At 42.9% G+C, this 25,609-nt stretch overlaps 1 protein-coding gene across 5 annotated transcripts in view; it reads left to right on the top strand.

Moving 5' to 3' along the window:
* LOC130293594 (galactoside alpha-(1,2)-fucosyltransferase 2-like) overlaps positions 1-25,304 on the top strand; it is a 39,882-nt gene extending 14,578 nt beyond the window's left edge. For 2 of the 5 annotated variants that reach the window (XM_056542459.1, XM_056542456.1), the window contains exons 2-4: positions 14,623-14,668; positions 23,301-23,617; positions 23,971-25,304. In XM_056542459.1, the coding sequence (XP_056398434.1) occupies positions 23,580-23,617; positions 23,971-25,024 (1,092 nt within the window). In that variant the 5' untranslated portion in view covers positions 14,623-14,668; positions 23,301-23,579 and the 3' untranslated portion in view covers positions 25,025-25,304. The remainder of the gene's footprint in view (positions 1-14,622; positions 14,669-23,300; positions 23,618-23,970) is intronic. The other 3 variants (XM_056542457.1, XM_056542455.1, XM_056542460.1) reach the window with 2 other exon arrangements.
* The last annotated feature ends 305 nt before the right edge of the window (positions 25,305-25,609 follow it).

The raw sequence follows: 25,609 nt of genomic DNA, 5'->3' as shown, positions 1-25,609 counted from the left end.
GGTCATCCTGTTGTCCTTCTCCCGATATAGATGTATATCCTGTAATGCAAGAAGGATATATGGTTCAGCCCACAGCAAAAAGGGCTAGTGTACACTTAGGTAAACTAAATTTGCACCAATACCCAAATGTGCAATAATGTAAAATAGCTAGAAAACAAAGGTGGAGCAGTCTTAAAGTATGTGCCTAGTAGGGAATAAATAACTATATTGCCCTCCGCTAAAAAATAATATATACTATTTATGGCGTGTACTGTTAAATGACGGGCATTCCACATGTGTTGGTAGATGAAGAAAATAGTCCTCATGGACCTTGATAAAGGGGTGTTCCCGAAACGCGTTGGTTTTATTCACTTATATTGTACTTCTCCTAATGATTTTAATGAAGAAGAAATAAACCTTAATGTTATAAGAATATCCGGATCCAGAGTGCTGAGTTTTCTTACCTCCAGGAAGATTGTATCATAAAAAAAAATATACAATAAAAAGTCCACTTTGCAGATATGGTTCAGGAGTAAAATAGTAAAAAAAATACAGTTTAGTCAAATCAAAGTGCAGTTCATATTGCAAGTTCCTGTAAAAAAGGTGCAAATAGAATGAGCAACATATGTTCAATAATAGGCACCTTTCTGATGCAGTTTAACTCCCTCAGGACGAAGGGCGTACCTGTACGCCCCTCGCTCGGTCCCGTTGTTTAAAACGGGGTCACACCATGACCCCGCATCACACCGGGTCGGTCCCGGCTGCTAACAATAGCCGGGACCCTGGGCTAATAGCGTGCGGACCGTCACCCGTTTATTTGAATCACCCCCCGTCTGCACCATCTGTTCTGCCTCCCTGTGTATCTGTACCCCGTGGATCAATAAAGTTTGTGTCTAGCTGCCATTGATGAGGTGAGTGCTCCGTTTGTACTTTTCTTCAAGAGGATACTGTACAGTGCAGTACAGAAGTGTACTGTACTATATAATTTGTGTATACAAAAAGTGAATTGAAAAATAATTATAAATGTGAAAAAAATACAAAATAAAAATAACTGAGAAAAAGGAAAATAAAAATGTGATAAAAACCCCAAAAAACGAAATGAGCAAATTAATAAATAATTGTAGAAAAAATATGTAATAAATCTACGTGTTGTGACAGTGTGGCAAGGAAAGGGTGTATTTCCCTAGCTAACCCTGGAGAAACCTCCACCTGTGGCTTAATTAATGAGGTAGCAGAAAGGGGAAGTCTGTTTAAAAAGAAGTCTGACAGAATAGTCTGGGCTCTCCCTAGAAGACAGCAAACTGGCTGTAGGGGAGAGGCAGGGGTCCTGCTGAGGAACACACAGCCCAAGCTGTGAGTGGCCCTAAAGAGTGGTGTGGATGAGACACACAGCAAGAGTTTGCAAACGCTGTGTGTGAACAGTGAGTAAAAGGTTGCAGGAGGCATATGTTTAACTAGCCAGGAAAAGCCCATTAGTTGATCGTCAGGGCATGCTGGATTGTTTAGTTAGTGACTAGTCTAGGGTTTTGTTTGTTCCTGACTTATGTTGTATTTTATCCTGCATTCTGTCTAATAAAGCTGGCGAGGAGCCAGACTTGCATAAAGTACTGTTGTCTGCTGGTTTATTGTGATTGAAGTAGAAACATGTCCTGTGGCTGTGTCAAGGACAATCCCAGAGCTATCCACAGGGAGAAATCCTTATAGTGTGTATATAAAAGTTGCTAATTTTGTGCACAAATCGACTTTTTGAGTAAAAAGGTCGCAGAGGAGAGGTAGTGCCAAATTTATCAACAAACCCTCACCCCCCACACACGATGTGTGTGATAACTATGTTGCACAAAAGCAAAACCAAAGGAAAAAATGTGACATTAAACACACTTTCCAAAGACAATAGTGAGAAATGCCGCACATTGTCTTGTTGGAAGATGAATCTTTGGAAAAGTTGGAGGTCCACAGCACTCCGGATTAGGTTTACTTTGCTTCATTTTGCTTTCCCTCAACCCTGATCAGTCTCCCTGTCCCAGCAACTGAAATACATCCCCACAGCATGATGCGGCCCCCAACATGCTTCACTGTAGGGATGGAATTGGACAGGTGATGGGCAGTATCTGGTTTCCTCCAAATATGATACTGCCCCCCACCAGGCTTCACTGTAGTGATGATATTAGGCATGTCATGGGCAGTGCCTGGTTTCCTCCAGACATGATGCTGCCCCACCATACTTCACTGTAGGGTTAGTATTGGGCAGGTGATGGGCAGTGCCTGGTTTCCTCCAGATATGATGCTGCCCCCACCATGCTTCACTGTAAGGATGGTATTGGGTCGGTGATGTGCAGGCCTGGTTTCTCCAGACATGATGCTACCCCCACCATGCTTCACTGTAGGGTTAGTATTGGGCAGGTGATGGGCAGTGCCTGGTTTCCTCCAGATATGATGCTGCCCTCACCATGCTTCACTGTAGGGATGGTATTGGGAGGGTCATGGGCAGGGCCTGGTTTCTCCAGACATGATGCTTCACTGTAGAGTTGGTATTGGGCAAGTGATGGGCAGTGTCTGGTTTCCTCCAGACATGATGTTGCCCCCACCATACTTCACTGTAGGGATAGTATTGGGCAGGTAATGGGCGCTGCCTGGTTTCCTTCAGATATGATACTGCCCCCCACCAGGCTTCACTGTAGTGATGATATTAGGCATGTCATGGGCAGTGCCTGGTTTCCTCCAGACATGAAGCTGCCCCACCATACTTCACTGTAGGGTTAGTATTGGGCAGGTGATGGGCAGTGCCTGGTTTCCTCCAGACAAAATGCTGCCCCAACCATACTTCACTGTAGAGAGGGTATTGGACATGTCATGGGCAGTGCCTGGTTTCCTCCAGACATGATGTTGCCCCCACCATACTTCACTGTATGGATGGTATAGGGCAGGTGATGGGCAGTGCCTGGTTTCCTCCAGATATGATGCTGCCCCCACCATACTTCACTGTCGGGATGGTATTGGGCGGGGGATGTGCAGGGCCTGGTTTCTCCAGACATGATGCTACCCCCACCATGCTTCACTGTAGGGTTAGTATTGGACAGGTGATGGGCAGTGCCTGGTTTCCTCCAGATATGATGCTGCCCTCACCATGCTTCACTGTAGGGATGGTATTGGGCGGGTCATGGGCAGGGCCTGGTTTCTCCAGACATCATACTGCCCCCACCATGCTTCACTGTAGGGTTGGTATTGGGCAAGTGATTCGCAGTGTCTGGTTTCTTCCAGACATGATGCTGCCCCACCATATTTCACTGTAGGGATGGTATTGGGCAGGTGATGGGCAGTGCCTGGTTTCCTCCAGACATGATGTTGCCCCCACCATACTTCACTGTAGGGAGGGTATTGGACAGGTCATGGGCAGTGCCTGGTTTCCTTCAGACATGATGCTGCCCCCACCATACTTCACTGTAGGGATGGTATTGGGCAGGTGATGGGCAGTGCCTGGTTTCCTCCAGACATGATGCTGCCCCACCATATTTCACTGTAGGGATGGTATTGGGCAGGTGATGGGCAGTGCCTTGTTTCCTCCAGATATGATGCTACCCCCACCATTCTTCACTGTAGGGATAGTATTGGGCGGGGGATGTGCAGGGCCTGGTTTCTCCAGACATGATGCTACCCCCACCATGCTTCACTGTAGGGTTAGTATTGGACAGGTGATGGGCAGTGCCTGGTTTCCTCCAGATATGATGCTGCCCTCACCATGCTTCACTGTAGGGATGGTATTGGGCGGGTCATGGGCAGGGCCTGGTTTCTCCAGACATCATACTGCCCCCACCATGCTTCACTGTAGGGTTGGTATTGGGCAAGTGATTCGCAGTGTCTGGTTTCTTCCAGACATGATGCTGCCCCACCATATTTCACTGTAGGGATGGTATTGGGCAGGTGATGGGCAGTGCCTGGTTTCCTCCAGACATGATGTTGCCCCCACCATACTTCACTGTAGGGAGGGTATTGGACAGGTCATGGGCAGTGCCTGGTTTCCTTCAGACATGATGCTGCCCCCACCATACTTCACTGTAGGGATGGTATTGGGCAGGTGATGGGCAGTGCCTGGTTTCCTCCAGACATGATGCTGCCCCACCATATTTCACTGTAGGGATGGTATTGGGCAGGTGATGGGCAGTGCCTTGTTTCCTCCAGATATGATGCTACCCCCACCATTCTTCACTGTAGGGATAGTATTGGGCAGGTAATGGGCGCTGCCTTGTTTCCTCCAGACATGATGCTGCCTCCACCATACTTCACTTTAGGGATGGTATTGGACAGGTGATGGGCAGTGCCTGGTTTCCTCCAGATATGATGTTGCCCCCACCACACTTCACTGTAGGGATGGTATTGGACAGGTGATGGGCACTGCCTGGTTTCCTCCAGACATGATACTGCCTCCAACAAGTTTCACTGTAGGGAGGGTATTGGGCAGGTAATAGGCAGTGCCTGGTTTCCTTTTTATTTTATTATATTTTCTTTCTCTAATATATATCTATATATACATTGTATATCACAATATTGAGCATCAGTTTACAACTAGAGCTTATTTTTCACTTAGTTACAAAAATAATCTTTTATTCATGCATAACTTCATTTATTTATCTATCTACTTAAATTCACTACATATTGTGCCCTTATTGCCCCTGAGGATCAGCCTATCTTCCCTTTTCCCATATGTATATTCAGTTAGTGCACAGCGAGTCATGCATGCGACCAGCAGTTCTTAGACATATATTTAGATTAATGAAGAAATATTAGAGCGGTTCTTATCTCCCAGACAACCTGTGACTCGGGCTGCCCAAATAACAACTGTACCCAAGGCACCAAAAATTATACAAAATATATAGAAAAATTGGGGCTCAAAGTCATGAATACTAGATACAAATTAATTTATTGATAATAAGATATTCGTAATATTTGTGTCTTTTGACCCACAGGGCCCTTGTGGGTCAGCAGAAATACACTGATATATTAAATAGTCTATACATAAAATATTCAATCACAATGAAAGAGAAGAACTCCAGCTCAGTTCAGGAAGATATGGCTTTATTCACATCAACGAGGCAACAGGTACAGGGAGGAAGTGACGCGTTTCGGCCAGGTGCTGGCCTTAGTCGTACGACTGGCCGAAACGTGTCACTTCCTCCCTGTACCTGTTGCCTCGTTGATGTGAATAAAGCCATATCTTCCTGAACTGAGCTGGAGTTCTTCTCTTTCAGTGTGATTACTCCAGTTGAGGTCTGCACCCACTCCGTGCCCAGTGTCCAGACCAGGGATTGAGCCGGGATACCTGTTTTTCGTATGCATAAAATATTCAATGCATAAAATATGGCATATATTATTTAAAACTGATAAAATACATAAAATGAGAAAACTTTAAAATTATTCGCTAAGTGTCCACACAGTCTGTAGAAATAATGCAGGTAGATAATGTGAATAAATATCTCAGTTGCAGCAATAAATCCAGATGATTTAACTTCAATTATGGTGTCTGTAGATATTGTCTCTAACGGATACAGCGATTGATACAATAGTAACTGGGCAAGAGATTAAACAATTTGTAAGCTTATATGAGGTTGTGATTCTAGTTCTCGGCACCGCGCGCTACTAGAGACTTGGCGGTCTCAAAAATGTGCAGCGGCGGTAATTATTTTTGGTTGCTACTGGTTACAGTATTTGAAATGCAATATGGTAAAAGTTGGTACCTTGTTGTATTCTGGGTTGGTCGCCGGACGGGTCCCGGTTGGTTGGTCGCCGGACGGGTCCCGGTTGGTTGGTCGCCGGACGAGTCCCAGTTTCCCAAGCAGTAACAGCGCTGCTAGAGACAGGGCTGTCTCACAGGTATGCAGTGGAGATGGTGTATAGTGGAAGCGCTTCTCACATGATAAATAATTTTTAGTTGGTACCTCTATTGTGTTGTCCTGATCGTCAGCCGGTCACAATCCCTGGGCAGAGCTGTTAGAGACCTGGCCGTCTCGGTTCGTACAGCGGCAGCGGTGGGCTCGATCTGAGGGTACTGCAGCAGTTCTCCTGCAAGCAAGAAAAATGGAAAGCCAGCGATGTTCTCGTGGTGTGGATGGCACGTAGTGTCCTGATTATTAGCAGGTGCCGTGGGTCTTTGTGTATCGCTGTATCCTTGTGGGATTTTGGTGGATGACACTTAGGATAAATAGTAGTTTAAGGCTGGACGCGTTTCTGGTCCTCCATAGGACCTTTCTTCAGCAACTCAACATGTAATGGTTAGAGACCTTTTTGTAAGATATAAATATATATATATATATATATATATATATATATACATAGCTCCCCCCCCTAATTAGGGGGGGAGCTAGGTGTATATATATAACCTACAAAAATGTCTCTAACCATTACATGTTGAGCTGCTGAAGAAAGGTCCTATGGAGGACCTGAAACGCGTCCATTGAATATTTTATGTGTAGACTATTTCATATATCAGTGTATTTCTGCTGACCCACAAGGGCCCTGTGGGTCAAAAAACACAAATATTACGAATATCCTATTATGAATAAATGTATTTGTATCTAATATTCATGACTCTGAGCCCCAATTTTTCTATATATTTTATATATTTAGATTGCACCAGTTCCTTTCCTCTCTCTTATATCTAATGTCTAGAGAAACTTTTTTTTCACAGTCTGAGAGTCCTTTAGGTACTTTTTTTTGCAAAATCAAGGTGGCTTTTTTGTTTTGTTTTTACTGAGGATGGGGCTTCTTACTTCTGTAGACACCTAATTGGTGAAGTGTTGCAGTGATGGTTGACCTTCTGGGAGCTTCTGCCATCTGCACGGAGGATCTTTGTAGCTCAGCTTTCTTACTGAGGCTCTTCTCCCCTAAATACTTTATAGTGTCCCATTACCTGTGTTCGAGCTGATATACCCTAAAGAAGTTATTGTGAGGATGGGAATTAACTATTGTAAACCACATGAATCAGTTTCTCCTCACAATCTGAGGTCTACAGGCAGTTCCTTCCCCTCATGACTTTTTTCTCTGATGTGCATCAACAGCTATAAGACCTTATATAGACAAGGCTGAGTCTTTCTGAATCCTGTCCAATCATCTGACTTCTTCTTCTTCTGGGCGGGGAACATTTGCGGAATGGTGCAGTCGCTTGCTTGAAGATTTATTTTATGCTTCCCTTAAATCCCCTTACATTCCTGCTGCCTCCACGCACACTCTCCAACAACTGAATTCTCAAAACAACTGAACTGAATAACTCCTCCCCCCTACACTACATATATATGGCCTAGCTAGGGGGCCTCCCATTGGGCAATCAGGGTCACATGGGTTCTCTGCATCATACCTCCTTACAGATACTGTACATTTCTTAAAGGGGTAGTCCAGTGGTGAAAAACTTATCCCCTATCCTAAGGATAGGGGATAAGTTTGAGATCGCGGGGGTCCGACCGCTGGGGCCCCCTGCGATCTCTCTGTACGGGGCCCCGGCTCTCGGCCCAGATAGCGGGTGTCGACCCCCGCACGAAGCGGTGGCCAACACGCCCCCTCAATACATCTCTATGGCAGGGCCGGAGATTGCCGAAGGCAGCGCTTCGGCTCTGCCATAGAGTTGTATTGAGGGGGCGTGTCGGCCGCCGCCTCGCGTGGAGGTCGACACGCCCCCTTCCCGCGGGCTGTCGGGGCTCCGTACAGGAGATCGCAGGGGGCCCCAGCGGTCGGACCCCCCGCGATCTGCAACTTATCCCCTATCCTTAGGATAGGGGATAAGTTGCTCACCACTGAGTCACCACTGGACTACTCCTTTAAGGGTACATGGCAAAACAACATAAATTAACAGGCAAAGACTACAATGAATTACTACAAACGTGCACAATTTTAAAATAGACACTTTCTGCAAAACTAACTGTGAAATGCAGTGAATCATTATAGACATCTCAGTGGAAGATATTTTCCTTGAAAAAGGTGCAAAAAAAGCACTCAAGTAAGACAAAAATACTGCAAAAAATAAATAAAAATTAATGCAGGAGGAATGAATGCCCACAACCCCCCAATGTGTCATTAAAACATTCTCAGAATAACTTTAGCTACGTGAAGTGACACGTGTCAGATTTGTACAAATGGGGCTGTGTCCATAGGGACAAAACTGTCTAGCTCAGTCATCTTTATATTGTCATATACTGGTTGAATTGCAGGTGTGAACTAAAATATGTAGGCATCAATAGACACACCCTAGTGACTACTCTTAACATGGAGGCTAAAACTGTCTAATTCTTAGAGTAAACAGACTAGATAGTCTAAAAATGCATGCGTGACTGATTGTGGGGGTCTGACTGCTGGGACCCTAAGATCTCCAGAACGGCTCATCTCTTCCTGCTGAGCGTTCTGGCCCCTAAATTCTGAGATGAACTGGTCTGAGCAGTGACGGCCCAATCAGCCAATAACCAGCTGAGATGGGACATTGCTGCTGACAGTGATTGGCTGCCACTGCCGAGATAAGTTTGTGTCAGAAGGTGGGGGCTGGGCCAGTAGGAAATAAAAACTTATCGGAAAGTTGCTTAACCCCTTAACAACAATGGACGTAAATGTACTTACAGCACCATGATGTACATTTACGCTCCGCCATGACCGCGAACACCGGACCGGTATTTGCGTCATGGGCGGCAGGTCCCTGCTGCTGTCAGCAGCCAGGGACCCGCTGGTAATGGCGGACATCTGCGATCATGCGGATGTCTGCCATTAACCCCTCAGATGCCGTGATCTATACAGATCACAGTATCTGCGGCAGTGCGTTACTTTAAATGGATGATCGGATCGTCCGCATTTCTGCCGTGGGGATCCGATGATCCATAATGGCGGATGGAGGCCCCCTCACCTTCCTCCGTCCGTCTCCAGGGGTCTTCTGCTCTGGTCTGAGATCGAGCAGACCAGAGCAGAAGATCACAAATAACACTGATCAGTGCTATGCCCTATGCATAGCACAGAACAGTATTAACAATCAAATGATTGCTTTACATAGTCCCCTATGGGGACTATTAAAGTGTAAACTAAAGTGAAAAAAAAATGTAAAAAAAAAAAAAGTTAAAAATAAGTGAAAAATCCCCTCTCCCAATAAAAACATAAATCATCCGTTTTTCCCATTTTACCCCCAAAAAAGCATAAAAAAAATAATAAAAATATTTGGTATCGCCGGATGTGTAAAAGTCGTAACTATCAAAATATATTGTTAATTATCCCGTATGGTGAACGGCGTAAACGAAAAAAAAAAAAAGTCCAAAATTGCTGCTTTTTTGTCACATTTTATTCCTTAAAAAATTAATAAAAGATTAATAAAATGTTAAAACAAAGCAAAAGTGGTACCAATAAAAACTACAGATCATGGCGCAAAAAATGAGCCCTCATATTGCCCCGTATACGGAAAAATTAGAACGTTATATGTGGTCAAAATTATTAATAAGTTGTAGGGCAATTTCAAACATACAAATTATGTTAAAACAAATTTTTTTTTTTTTACCAGTACAATTATAGAAAAGCATATATCATGGGTATAATTTTAGTCGTATTAACCCCCAGAATAAAGAAAACATGTCATTTTTACCATAAAGTGTACACCGTGAAAACAAAACCTTCCAAAATTTGCTAAATTGCGGGTTTCTTTGAAATTTTCCCAGAAAAAGAATATTTCGGTTGCGCCGTACATTTTATGGTAAAATAAGTGGTCATTACAAAGTAAAGTTGGTGACGCAAAATACAAGCGCTCATATTGGTCTGTGTATGAAAATATAAAAGAGTTATGATTTTTAGAAGGCGAGGAGGAAAAAATTAAAATGCAAAAATAAAATTGGCCTGGTCCTTAACTCCTTAAGGACCGGGGTTTTTTCCGTTTTTGCATTTTTGTTTTTTGCTTCTTGCCTTTAAAAAATCATAACTCTTTCAATTTTGCACCTAAAAATCCATATGATTGCTTATTTTTTGCGCCACCAATTCTACTTTGTAATGACGTCAGTCATTTTGCCTAAAAATCTACGGTGAAACGGAAAAAAAAATAATTGTGAGACAAAATTGAAAAAAACGCTGTTTTGTAAATTTTGGGAGCTTCCGTTTCTACGTAGTACATTTTTCGGTAAAAATGACACTTTATCTTTATTCTGTAGGTTCATACGATTAAAATGATCCCCTACTTATATAGGTTTGATTTTGTCGCACTTTTGGAAAAAATCATAACTTCATGCAGGAAAATTAATATGTTTAAAATTGTCCTCTTCTGACCCCTATAGCTTTTTTATTTTTCTGCATATGGGGCGGTATGAGGGCTCAATTTTTGCGCCGTGATCTGAAGTTTTTAATGGTACCATTGATAGGACTCATTGTTCGCTTTTTATTCATTTTTTCATGATATAAAAAGTGACCAAAAATGCACTATTTTGGACTTTTGAATTTTTTTGCGCGTACGCCATTGACCGAGCGGTTTAATTAATGATATATTTTTATAATTCGGACATTTCCGCACGCGGTGATACCATATATGTTTATTTTTATTTTTATTTACACAGATTTTTTTTTTATGGGAAAAGGGGGGGTGATTCAAACTTTTAATAGGGGAGGGGCTAAATGATCTTTATTCACTTTTTTTTTTTGCAGTGTTATAGCTCCCATAGAGACCTATAACACTGCACACACTGATCATTGTTATCCCATAGGGACCTATAACACTGCACACACTGATCATTGTTATCCCATAGGGACCTATAACACTGCACACACTGATCTTTATCATTGATCACTGGTTTCTCATAGGAAACCAGTGATCGATGATTCTGCCGCTTGACTGCTCATGCCTGGATCTCAGGCACTGAGCAGTCATTCGGCGATCGGACAGCGAGGAGGCAGGTAGGGATCCTCCTGCTGTCCTGTAAGCTGTTCAGGATGCCGCGATTTCGCCGCAGCTATCCCGAACTGCCCACTGAGCTTACTGGCATACTTTCACTTTCACTTTAGACGCGGTGTTCAACTTTGAATGCCGCATCTAAAGGGTTAATAGCGCGCGGCACCACGATCAATGCCGCACGCTATTAGCCACAGGTCCTGGCCATGGCCCCGCGTTATAGATCGGGAGCGGACACATGACGTTCCAGTACGTCATGTGTCCTTAAGGGGTTAAAGGGGTACTCCGGTGAAAAAAAATTTATTTTATTTTTTAAATCAACCGCCCGGTTCTCGCAGTCATGGCGAGGCGTAAATGTACGTCATGGTGCATTAAGTACCACGTCATCATGACGTACATTTACATCCATTGTCGTTAGGGGGTTAAAGGGGTACTCTGGTGGAAAACTTTCTCTTTTTTTAAATCAACTGGTGCTAGAAAGTTATACAGATTTGTAAATTACTTCTATTAAAAAAATCTTAATCCTTCCAGTACGTATTAGCTGCTGAATACTACAGAGGAAATTCTTTTCTTTTTGGAACACAGTGCTCTTTGTTGACATCATGACCACAGTGCTTATTTTAGGAACTGTCCAGAGCAGCATGGGGATTTTCTCCTACTCTGGACAGTTCTTAAAATGGACAGAGGTGTCAGCAGAGAGCACTGTGGTCATGATGTCAGCAGAGAGCTCAGTGTTCCAAAAAGAAAAGAATTTCCTCTGTAGTATTCAGCAGCTAATAAGTACTGGAAGGATTAAGATTTTTTAATAGAAGTAAGTTACAAATCTGTATAACTTTCTAGCACCAGTTGATTTAAAAAAAGAAAAAGTTTTCCACCAGAGTACCCCTTTAACCCCCTAACAACAATGGATGTAAATGTACGTCATGATGACGTGGTACTTAATGCACCATGACGTACATTTACGCCTCGCCATGACTGCGAGAACCGGGCGGGTGCATGCGGCATGCGCGACAGGTCCTGGCAGCTATAAGCATCCAGGGACCCGCTGGTAATGGCGGACATCTGCGATCGCGCGGATGTCCGCCATTAACCCCTCAGATGCCGTGATCAATACAGATCCGATCATCCAACATGGCGGCCGGAGGTCCCCTCACCTTGCTCCGGCCGTCTCCCGGGTCTTCTTCTCTGGTCTGAGATCAAGCAGACCAGAGCAGAAGATGACCAATAATACTGATCAGTGCTATGTCCTATACATAGCACTGAACAGTATTAGCAATCAAACAATTGCTATAGATAATCTCCTATGGGGACTATTAAAGTGTAAAAATAAAAGTAAAAAAAATGTGAAAAATCCCCCCCCCAATAAAAATGTAAAATGTCCTTTTTTCCCATTTTACCACCATAAAGTGTAAAAAAAAAAAATGAATACACATATTTAGTATCACCGTGTGCGGAAATGTCCGAACTATTAAAATATAATGTTATCGATCCCGTACGGTGAACGGCGTGAGCGTAAAAAAAAACCCCGCAAAATTGCTACTTTTTTGTCACATTTAAAAAAAATAATAATAAAAAAATTAATAAAAGTTTTATAACCACAAATGTAGTATCAATAAAAAGTACAGATCATGGCGCAAAAAATTAGCCCTCATACCGCCGCTTATACGGAAAAATTAAAAAGTTATAGGTAGTCAAAATAGGAGAATTTTAAACATACTAATTTGGTTAAAAAGTTTGCGTTTTTTTAAGCGCAACAATAATAGAAAAGTACATTATCATGGGTATCATTTTAATCGTATTGACCCAAAGAATAAAGAACACATGTTATTTTTACTGTAAATTGTACGGCGTGAAAACGAAACCTTCCAAAATTAGCAAAATTGCGGTTTTCTTTTTAATTTCCCCACACAAATAGTATTTTTTTGGTTGCGCCGTACATTTTATGGTAAAATTTGTGATTTCATTATGCAGGACAACTGGTCACGCAAAAAACAAGCCCCCATACTAGTCTGTGGATGAAAATATAAAAGAGTTACGATTTTTAGAAGACGAGGAGGAAAAAATGAAAATGCTAATATAAAATTGGCCTGGTCCTTAAAGGAAAACTGTCACATATTTTCTCCCGCACTATCCCCAGGCACTGGGAGACGCTGATTAAAATGAGCCCTACCTTGGTCTGATCCGCACCGCCGTTTGCCCGCAATTGTAGTTTTAATCTCTGTGTATATCCTGCTTTAACTGGCAAGGGCGGGGCTTCTGCGGGCTAACTGACACTGACGTCAGCGCCGCTCATGAATATTCATCCCTCCTGTTCTCTCTCTCTTCGCCGCTCCTAACCAGAGGGAGGGGGGATGAATATTCATGAGCGGCGCTGAAATCAGTGCCAGTTAGCCCGCAGAAGCCCCGCCCTTGCCAGTTACAGCAGGATATACACAGAGATTAAAACTACAATTGCGGGTGAACGGCGGCACGTATGGGCTCGTTTTAATCAGCGTCTCCCGCACTATCCACCAGTACCTGTGGATAGTGCGGGAAAAAATATGTGACAGTTTTCCTTTAAGGTCAAAATGGGCTTGGTCCTTAAGGGGTTAATAGCAGCTGTGCAGTATACTAGGGTACTGTAACATTCCCTAGAACCTTGCACCACCGCTACTAAATGCATGACGATGCAGGCCTAAACGCTGCTAAACTCTAATAAAGCTGCAAAGTAAAAAAAAAAAAAACTATTTGTGAAGAATTTGTTGGTAATGTTTTTTTTATTTTTTCTAATTTACCATTTAAATGGGCACTGTCACCAACTTTATTTTTTGATATGTTGTAGTACTTATGTACTACAACATATCTCTAATATACTTTTATTTTTATTTTTTTTCATTAAAAAGGTTTATTTACATTTAAAAACCGGCCACTGAAAAAGGACTGATTTTGGAGTGGCAATCAGTCCTTTTTCAGTTAGGCTGCACTCCCTCCCTGCCTGTCAATCAGACAGGCGGGAGCGAGCGCATTGGCTCCCCAGCCACTGGCTGGGAGGCCACTCCTCCCGCATATCGCCGCCTCGTTGCCCCCGCTGTCCCTGCACGCCCGCTGCCAGACTCTGCAGTAACTGCAAGTGTAATGAGGGAACGGGGTATGCAGGGCGGGGGTGGGAGGAGGGAACGGGCTAGTGCCGTAGTGCGGGGGGGGGGGGGGTAAACGGGCTAGCAAAAAAAAAAAAATAGGATGGCGGGAGCTACCCTTTAAGGATCTATAGTATAAAATAATCCTGAAATCTGTCTGTTTTCAGTTTGACCACTAACTATAACACTAAACGAAGACTCATGGTTCTGTATGGATCTTTTCCTAGCAGTCTCCTCTATAGTATGACATACAGGAGTACAGTAAAAAAATGACCTTGGTATATAGATAATACAATAGCTGACACTCAGAAATCAGCCTCCCCCTCCACGTGGAATGACCTGTGGACAGGTCCCAGACCCAGAAAACATTCTCATTCCAGTCTATGTCCATGGATCCTACTGTAAAGCACATTTATAAATGCTGTAAAAAAAAAAAAAAAAAAAAAAAGGCAAGACTGTTACCCCCTTCATACAAGGAAGAGGTAGGATTATGTGCAGTTACACAACTTTCACACCTCTAAGGCTGGCCCTGAATTTATAGTCAGATCTCTTGTGTCAGCTGTGAGTTCACACCCTGTAAGATACACGGGAAGGTGACTGGTGACTGTGATACAGGTTTTTCTTCTCTTTCTCATCATATTATAGGAAACAAAAGGTCTAAATCTACAACTGAAGCAACCTGCGTCAACAGGTAAGGCTACTCGTCTCCTGGGATCAGCCTAGGTGTTTTTTCTTCTATTGATGGATTATATTTAGCCAATTGTCAGAAATGTAACAACAATCATGACATTTAGGATCATAGATGTTATGTAGATTACTTAGTATACCTGGTACAACTCCTGATGATGTGTCACTGTCATTTTATGTGGAGGGTGTCCATCATTATGTTATGTCAATCATATGGACCCCTCATTCGGGAACGATAGGCCTAGTGGGATTGCCACCTTTCTTACAAAAACATACCAACCATGCTAATTTGCATAACTAATTAGGTATGTGTGACATAACATGAAGAGATACAATATGTATATGCATGAATTATGATTAAATCAAGCAATACGGGGCAGTATGAGGGCTCTTTTTTGTGCTGTGATCTGTAGTTTTTATTGGTACCATTTTTGTTTTGATGGCACATTTTACGGTCAGTGGACGTGCTGCACGCTGAAACATCTCTGCTCTTAAAGTGGCAGAGCTGTCAGAAAGTGTCTGCTTGTTTCCACAGCCCTAAAAGGAAGAGGGCCTGGGTTCAGGGGGCCCCTTGTTCGACTGGGGACACGAGGCCTGGAGCAGGAGCTCCAGGACTGCCAGTGTTAATCCGGCCCTGGTTAATCCGATTCCAGACAGTCTCTGCCTTGAAAAATACCAGCCATTGCATTTTATTTCACTACCCATCATTCTCAAAAGCAGGCAGAAAAATGTTTCTCCTTCAGTCATTCTCACTGCAATTCCCAGCTGCGGGGTACACAGACTTGGGCACTGTATTTCCCAGCTGCAGCACATTACATTCTGGCATGCTAAGCCCAAAAAGTGTAAAGTGCTGCAAAATCTATTGGCGCTATATAAATAAATATTATTATTATTATATTATTATTAAGCTAGGCCTGAGGCGTACTGCCTCGTCTAGGTCTGTGACATCTCAATGTGGTGCATAATACAGTAAAATGTCCCTTAGCAGACACCTTCCAATAGGGGACACGTCCCAATAGCGGACAGTTATTTATTCCCAGGCAGAGTGCCATAAGACTTAATTTATTTGCACCCTCTGAATGAGAGACACCCCCAATAGTGGACAAGGACCCGAAAGGGGACAAAACACTCCCAATAGTGGACAAAACACTCTGAATAGGGGACAAAACACACCCAATAGGGGACAACGAGGCTTATCTGCCGGCCCTACCTCATACACAGAGCCGCCGTCAGGGGGGTACAGCCAATACCAGTAATGGGTCAGGGCTCCCAGTGGGAGAATGTAATGGCACAGGGGTTGGTAAAGAGGGAGTGAGGAATTTGCACAGAGAGTAATAAAGGAGGAATGAAATGGCACAGGGGGGATCAAGGGGAAATGATGTGGCACAGGGAGTAAGGGGGGGGATGATTCAGCACAGGTCACAGGGGGGATAAAGTGGCACAGTGGGATAAAGGAAGGATGAAATTGCATTGGAGGGATCAAGAGGTGGAATAAAATGGCATTGGAGGATGAAATGGTACGGGGGGGGGGGCGATAAGGGGTGATTACACGGCACAGGGAGATTATACTGTAATATTTTTTTTTATCATGTTTTATAGGTAATTAGGCTCTGGAGTGAGTACAGTACAGTGTTTGGTAATTAAGTAAGATTTTTGAACCTTTTTTCCCCATAGGGTACATCTCTCAATAGCAGACAGTTTTTTTTTCCCTGTGCGTGTCCATTATTGAGAGATTCTACTGTTCAGTTACCAACCATGTAGCCATAGACTTCTGCCTGTGAAGTCTGTGGTCTCGCACCTCCATTAATTTCCAGAAGTGAATGGCTCTTAGATTTCAAACCCTATTTGCACAGAGATTTCTGTTACTGGAAACCTGGCAACATTATCTAGTCTATTTATGGCAACATTATCTGGTCTATTTATATAAATAATATTGGCTGTGAATACTGGAATCATATCTCCAGTAACAGAAACTTAACAATACCACCTAGAAATCACACTCAGCTATGAATGCATTAAAGTAGTTTTAAAATAGTTTTAAATGGGCACTGTCACCAACTTTATTTTTTGATATGTTGTAGTACTTATGTACCACAACATATCTCTAATATACTTTTATTTTTTTAATTAAATTGCTTTAATTTACATTTGAAAACCGGCCACTAGGGGTCTCCCTCCTAATGGCCGGCTGCAGCCTGGCGTGACGTCACGCCTGAAAAAGGACTGATGCAGCCGGGCATCGGTCCTTTTTCATTCAGCCTGCGCTTGCTCCCTGCCTGTCAAACAGACAGTTAGGGAGCGAGCGCATTGGCTCCCCGGCCACTCCTCCCGCACATCGCCGCCGCCACCTCGTCGCCGTCGCTGTCCCTGCACGCCCACTGCCGGACTCTGCAGTAAGTGTAATGAGGGAATGGGGTATGCGGGAGGGGGGTTTGTGATGAAGGGAACGGGATATGCGGGGGAGGGGGGGTTTGTGATGGATATTTTTTTAATTAAAATGCTTTAATTTACATTTGAAAACCGGCCACTAGGGGGTCTCCCTCCTAGTGGCCGGCTACAGCCTGGCGTGACGTCACGCCTGAAAAAGGACTGATGCGGGCGGGCATCGGTCCTTTCTCATTCAGCCTGCGCTCGCTGCCTGCCTGTCAATCAGACAGGCAGGGAGCGAGCGCATTGGCTCCCCGGCCACTCCTCCCGCACATCACCGCCGCCTCTTCGCCGCCGCTGTCCCTGCACGCCCGCTGCCGGACTCTGCAGTAAGTGTAATGAGGGAACGGGGTATGCGGGAGGGGGGTTTGTGATGAAGGGAACGGGATATGCGGGGGGGGGGGGGGGGGGGTGGGGGGTTGTGATGGAGGGAACATGGTATGGCGCGGGGGGAGGGAGACGGAGGGGACGGGCTAGCGCCGCATGTAACTAACTAATAGTTTATCTACACAGGGTGCCTCCAGCTGTTTCAATACTACAACTCCCAGGATGCCCTGACAGCCAATAGATGTCAGGGCAAGCTGGGAGTTGTAGTGGTGAAACAGCTGGAGGCACCCTGTGTAGATGAACTAAGGGCGGAAGTCCCCACAGCAGGCATCAGTGACGTGGTGCCTGCTGGGGAAGTCTGCCTGGTAGTGAGCACACTGCCAGGCAGACAAAAGGCATTTTTAATATAGTTTAAAAAAAAATTAAAAGCAGGGAGGGGGTTAGGGATAGATTGGCAATAGGCAGGGACAGAAAAAAATAATAGGATGGTGGGAGCTACCCTTTAAGGCTTAGTTAATCTCAAAGTAGCAAGGACAAAGTAAAGGTGCATAAAGTTTGCCTTTAGAATGACGCAATGACTTTTTCCAAGCTCTCCAAAAAATCTCTCTTTTTAAAAGTTGAAACAGGATTGGTGACGGTGTCTCAAAATAGTAAAGTACAGTGGTCCCTCAACATATGATGGTAATCCGTTCCAAATGGACCATCGTTTGCTTAAACCATCGCATGTTGAGGGATTCGTGCAATGTAAAGTATAGGACAGTGGTCTACAACCTGCGGACCTCCAGATATTGCAAAACTACAACACCCAGCATGCCCGGACAGCCGTTGGCTGTCCGGGCATGCTGGGTGTTGTAGTTTTGCAACATCTGGAGGTCCGCAGGTTGTAGACCACTGTTAGAGGAAGTTGTACTCACCTGTCCCCGCCGCTCCGGACCGTCACCGCTCGTCACCACTGCCCTGGATGTCGCCGTCCATCGCTGTCGCCTCGTCCCCGGGGTGTCCCCGATGCTCCGGCATGGCCTCTACTTCCCCGGCATCCGCGCTCTCCGTCATCACGTCGCTACGCACGCCACTCCTATTGGATGACGGGACGGCGTGCGCAGCGACGTGATGACGTCGATGGAGAGCACCGACAATGCAGAGGATCCCGAAGAGGACGAGCCTGAGCCTCGAGGACAGGTAAGTGACCATCACCGGAGCTCACGGGGCCCGGTAAACGGCTATCCGGTGGCAGCTGAAGCAGTTTGCGCTGCCGGATAGCCGTTTATGCGATGGCCCCGACATAAAAAAGCATCATATGTTGATGCTGCCTTCAACATGTGATGGCCTCTGAGAGGCCATAGCATGTTGAAATGATCGTATGTCGGGGCCATCATAGGTCGAGGGGTCACTGTACTAATAGATAGTGAACAAATAGCCTTTGTAAATATTGAAAATTTGAAAAAAAAATTTAAAAAATTATCCCATTATGGAAGTTGCAACAGGTTTTCTAGCTGGCAAGTGAAGAAGACGAAATGGCTTTTTTAAGTGTTCCAAAAATTCTCTCTTTTAAGAGTTGCAACTGGATTGGTGTCCCGAAATGTTGAAGAAGAAATACGTTTTTTTTTTAAAGCCAGAAAAATATCCCCTTTTTTTGGGGATCATTGGTTGTGTATGTGAAGGCCTGGCTGTTAGAAGCAGCAGCAAGGGTAGTGGACTGGTTGTAGTAGTAGCCAGCAGAGAGCAGCAGTGGTGGACTGGTGGTAGTTGTAGTATCCAGTGAAGAACAGGCAGTAGTGGACTAGTGATACTTCTAGTTAGGCCATGTAATGTTACCACATGTGCTTATGTAGAGCTGTAATTCCTAAAGTCAGACACTGGTTATGTCTTACTTTTTGCAGAGACAGCACTGTCCCTGGTTTTCTGCATCTGTTAAGATAGAACACAATTTTAACAGCAGGATACCTGGAGGGCTTTTTTCTCAAACCTACTGATGCAGCAGTGTCACCGTCACCTGCTCCTTAGCTGATCAGACCAACAGGTCTTGTACATTTTGACAGATATTCTGGCCTTACCTTGGCTCTGCTCTTTATCGCTGACATCATCAAACTTCTTCTCTTCGTTCCCACCAATCTTTTCAGTATGAGCTTCTGATGTATTATTCTGCTCCCCCTCAGCCTATCCACCATGATGCCTTACAATCACGCCACCACGCCTACCACCACTAAGCCCACATTCACCACTGCGACACACTCCAAAGGCTGACTGTCCTTACACAACTCCTCCTCATGGCCAGTGCTATCCTTCCACTTAGCACTAGTGGGGGAAAGCAAAGACAAAGATGTTGGAACAGACAGTCTAGGATGGACAGACAATGAAAAATCCATTGACACCTGCCTCATCGTCATATTGTCAGACTCTTCTTCCTCCTGAGATGACCAAGAACAAGTCAACCAGTTCACAAAGGTCTTATTATCCTCTGAAACCCTCTGCTGATGCCGCTGCTACTGCTACCTCAAGGCATCGGGTACTGTTGCTACCTGCACTGGGCCTGGGCAAATGGGTAGTGCCCATAAAGCTGCTTCTGCCACCAAAGTGCTTACTGGCAGAGGACATGGCAGGGGTACTTTTTCCTCTACCCCTTCCACTGCCAACTATTCATTTAGGTTATATATATATATATATATGTATATATATATATATATATATATATATATATATATATATATATATAAATACACACATATTTTTATTTTTTCAAATTGAAAAATATTTGGAGGTTATTGTCATGTTTTAGGATGATTTGGCACTCACCAAATAGTCAAGTGGTGGAGAAACTGCCATTGAACGTTCACTTTCAGTGCTTTCAGTATGTATTTATGTTAAACATGTAGAAACACTATGGGGGGTATGTATGAAGGATTTTACACAGTTTTTTGACTGTGATTTGTCGCAATTTTCTTTATATGTTACTTTTTGTGACAATCAGTTGCACCAAATGGTTTAGAACATTTATTCCCGGGCATGTAAAGTCCCTGCATTACTGTGTAAGCCAAACAGGAGATAGCATAGAGGTGGGTTTTAGAGGCTGATAAAACACTATGCACCGAATTGCAGCTGCCATCTTGGAGAGAGTGATAGATAAAGCAGTGGCTCAATGCTTTGCTTAGCTTTCTTTCTATTAGGTTTCTGAGATCACTATTTCTTTTGTGCACTGCTTTATCCATCACTCTCTCCAAGATGGCAGCTGCAATTCGGTGCATAGGGTTTTTTACAAACTCTAAAACCCACCTCTATGCTATCTCCTGTTTGGCCTGGGAGCTGTGTGTAACATAATGTAAGCAATGATTGTCTAATCTAGGGTGATGTGATCTCAATTCTAGCAAGATATGCTGGGCTACACTGATATCATCTCAGTCTTCCTCTATTTATTTGGGCACCGAAATTCCATGTGTTTCTCATCCCTCTTGCTTATAAGTGCCAATGCCAGGCTAGCGAGAGCTGAGTCTGGTCAGTTTTGAATGTTTTGCCCTAAAGTTCTGAGCGAGACTGGGTTCACTGGGTTCATCTCTATCCAAGATCACATACTTCATTAATGTCATCTCTTCTTTGTGTCTATGGCACATTAGATGATAATTTCTTACTTTTTTCCCTTTAAATGTACTTGCTGTTAAATTTCTTAAATGAACAATGACAATCATACCGGATGACTGGCGATGCGGGGTGGAGGCTCGTGATGTCACGGCCATGCCCGCTCTTAACGTCATGGCCATGCCCCCTCAATGCAAGTCTATGGGAGGAGGCATGACAGCCGTCACGCCCCATCCCATAGAATTGCATTGAGGGAGAGTGGCCGTGACGTCACGAGCCTCCGGTGCTGCACACAATGCTCTAAATGAATGGCGGGGGCAGCAGGGAGATTGCGGGGGATCCCTAGCAGTGGGACCCTGCAATCAGACACCTTAGACCGGGGCATCCCGAACACCTTGCAGGACACCAGAAGGATCCCTACCTGCCTCCTGCATGTCCGATCGCTGAATGACTGCTCCGTGCCTGAGTGATTTAACCCGTTCCCTAATAAAAGTCAGAATCACCCCCCTTTTCCCATTAAAAAAATATGTAAATAAAAATAAATATAAACAAATGTGGTATTGCCGCGTGTGTAAATGTCCAAATTATGAAAAAATATATAATTAATTAAACTGCACATTCAATGGCATACAGGTAAAAAAAATTCCATAGTCCAAAATAGCGTATTTTGGTCACTTTTTATTCCATTAAAAAATTAATAAAAAGCAATCAAAAAGTCCAATCAAAACAGAAAGGGTACCGATAAAATCACGGCACAAAAAATTTGTCTTCATACATCCCCATATGCGGAAAAATGTAAAAGTTATAGGGGTCAGAAGATGACATTTTTAAACGTATACATTTTCCTGCATGTAGTTATGATTTTTTCCAGAAGTACAACAAAATCAAACCTATATAAGTAGGGTATCATTTTAACCGTATGGACCTACAGAATAATGATAAGGTGTCATTTTTACTGAAAACTGTTCTGCGTAGAAACAGAAGCCCCCAAAAATACAAAATTGTGTTTTTTCTTCCATTATATCGCACAATAATAAAAATAAGCCATAATATGGATTTTTAGGTGGAAAATTGAAAGGAAAAGGTAAGGAGGAAAAAATGAAAATGCAAAAACTGGAAAACGCTTACAAGTCCTTAAGGGGTTAATAGAAGTAATTTACAAATCTGTTTAACTTTTGGGCACCAGTTGATTTAAAAAAAAAATGTTTTCCACCGGCGTATACCTTTACCCCTTAAGGACAGACCCATTTTTTACCTTAATGACCAGGCTTTTTTTCTTTTCTTTGACTGGGTCTCTTGGTAATAACTTTAGAACGCTTTTTTTGAGCGGAGAGATTCTGAGATTGTTTTTCGTGACATATTGTATTTTATATAACTGGTGCATTTTTTGTGAAAAACTGGAAAATTTCTGGCGTTTTTTTTTTTTATTAATTTTTTTATGGTGAACACTGTGCGATAAAAGTGATGTTATATTTATTCTGTGGGTCAGAACGATTATGTGATACCCATTTTATATAGATTTCTATGTTCTTTTTCCTTTTCTTAGCAAAATTCTTTTTCTGCCATTCATTTTCCAACAGCTATAACTTTTTACATTTTCGGCCAACGCTATTGAGTAAGGGCTTAATTTTTGCGGGATGAGCTCTACTTTTTATTGGTATCATTTTTGCAATATGTGCAACCTTTTGATCTTTTCTTATTCTGTTATTTGTACCAAAATTGGCGAATTTTGCGCTTTTTTGTTGTTGTTGGTTTTTTTTACGGTGTTCACCGTGTGGGATGCTTTACATTATAGTTTTATAGTACACATCATTATGGAAGTGGCAATACCTATTATGTAAATGGTTTTTGATCTTTTTTGATGATAATACAGGGTTTTATTGGGAAAGGGGCATTTTTTTTTTTTTTTTTTTACACTTCATACATACATTTGTACTGCAGCACAGTATGACCTGATCAGCTGCACACAGTACAGCCTGTGCGATCCAGCCTCTGGCTTGATCTCACAGGCTTCCGTAGCAGGCAGACAGGAGGTCATCTTCTGACCTCCTGCTGCCATAGCAACCAACGGCGAACCGCGATTGTATCACGGTGCCGCCGTTGGTGAACAGGGTTGATCACGGCATCTATGGGTTTAATGCTGCCGGGAGCAGCGCGATCGCAACCACGGCAGCTGCGGCAGTGCAGGAGATCGCTAGGATGTATCGCTAGGACGTGTTAAATTACTTTGAACGTGACATGGTTGTTAATGCCAGATGAGATGGTCTGAGTATTTCAGAAACTGATGATCTATTGGTATTTTTAATCTCTAGGGTTTACAGAGAATAGTATGAAAAAGAGAAAATATCCAGTGAGCGACATTTGTGTGGACGAAAGGCAACAGTAACTCAAATAACCACTTGTTACAACCAAGGTATGCAGAATACCATTTCTAAACGGACATTGCATCCAACCTTGAAGCAGATGGGCTACAGCAGGTGAAGACCACAGCAGGGGCTACTCCTGTGAGCTAAAACAGAAAACTGAGAGTACAATTTGCACAGGCTCACCAAAATTCTACAATAGAAGACTGGAAGAACATTGCCTGGTCAATGAATCACAATTCCAACGGTGAGATTCAGATGGCACGGTCAGTATTTGTTGTAAACAACATGAAAGTATTGATCCATCCTGCCTTATATCAAAGGTTCAAAGTCACTTAAATCCTGAATGCCTAAATGTATTGAGTTGCTGCCTTGTGATTGGCCAATTAGATATTTGTGTTAACAACAGTTGCCATTGAGTGTATATATGTTTGTTTTTTATTCAAGCAGCCTCAAATTTGTGGTTGGTGAAATGTAACTGTAAAATACACTATACTTGTAAAGCTATATATAAATATGTATAAAATCTGTGACTACACCACTATGTATTTACTTTTTTTATATATTTTTCCATTTTATTCATCCTTTTTTTTTTTATATTTTTCCATTTTATTCATAGCTGGGACCCTTCAAAAATGAACAAACTTTTTTTCTGGTCCCTCTGTGTAACCCTACTTTTCCTTGGTATTATGTGGATCTCATTCATTTACTACTACAACCTGGATATATATATGTTCATGAACACATTCAAGAAAGGGATCTTACTTAAAACATCAGAAAAAAAAGGTATGTGGACTGTCAATGCCATTGGACGTTTGGGCAATTTAATGGGTCAGTATGCAACACTCTATGCCCTTGCCAAGATGAATGGCCACAAAGCTTACATTGTGCCCGATATGTACAACCAGCTGTCAAAGATCTTTAAGATTAGATTACCTGTGCTTCACCAAGATGTCATGAACCGCATCCAATGGAGACATTATGGACTACAAGACTGGATGTCTGATGAGTACAGATACATTGAAGGTGAATATGTTAATCTTGTAGGTTACCCGTGTTCATTTACTTTCTACCACCATATAAGAGATGAGATTCTTCGAGAATTTACTTTCCATGATTTTATTAAAGAGGAGTCTAACGCTTATCTTGAGAAAATTAGAGGAAACAAGAAGAACATCACCTTTGTCGGGGTTCACGTTCGCAGGGGAGACTACGTGCAGGTAATGCCAAACACATGGAAAGGGGTGATTGCTGACAAAGGTTACTTGCAAAAAGCCACGGACTACTTCAGAAATAAGTATGAGAACCCTCTCTTTGTGGTCACCAGTAATGAGATGGATTGGTGTAAAGAGAATATAAACAATTCTTTGGGTGATGTCAACTTTGCTGGAGATGGACAGGAGGGCTCGCCTGCTCGGGATTTTGCATTGCTGGCACATTGTAACCACACCATCATGACCATAGGGACATTTGGTATTTGGGTAGGTTACTTGGTAGGAGGAGAAACCATCTACTTATCTGATTATGTTTTACCTGACTCTCCATTCCTTAAAGTTTTTAAGTATGAAGCTGCTTTTCTTCCAGAATGGATTGGGATTCCAGCGGACCTCTCACCGCTTCTTAATGAAAAAAAAACCCTAATGACTTTTTCAGGTTTCATAAAAAAAAATTAACAATAAAATGTTAAATGCTATAAAATTACAAAGACAGTACTGTCTTCTTCAATCTCCCAGCTATCTGGCACAGGTGCTTCAACAGTCCTCCCTATTACTTACAAGCAGCTAGCATATGACCACTGCAGCCATTGAGTGGCCTTGAATGTTAAATCGGTTGCCTGATCACTGGTAGTAGTATGACATGTGACCACTGACACAACTGATTGGCCAACAGCAGTCATGTGTAGTCCATGTGTAAACAAAGACAAGTTGGCATCTGCCCTGGATCATTGGAGAATTGAAGAGACAAGTAATGTTTTTGTTATTATTATTATTTTGATGTATTATATTTTATTAAAATATTTTTTTATTTTTAGTGTTTGTTGCTCTTTTAATTTTTTTAGAAATGTTTTTTAGAAACACTTTCATAAGTGTTTATGTGGCTCCCTGAATAAGGCCAGAAGGACATTGTCATGTCTTCGGACTCTTCTTTTTGTATTATTATACCATAGGGTTTTAGTCCAATTATTCAAACCAATAGACTGTCAATAACCTTTCACTGTACCTGAAAGTGAGAACGAGGGCTTCTTAGATGTCAGGTAC

The sequence above is a fragment of the Hyla sarda genome, chromosome 10 (genome assembly GCF_029499605.1).
Source record: "Hyla sarda isolate aHylSar1 chromosome 10, aHylSar1.hap1, whole genome shotgun sequence".
NCBI lineage: Eukaryota > Metazoa > Chordata > Amphibia > Anura > Hylidae > Hyla > Hyla sarda.
The sequence above is the reverse complement of the archived record's forward strand: the minus strand, read 5'-3'. Positions and strand labels throughout refer to the sequence as shown.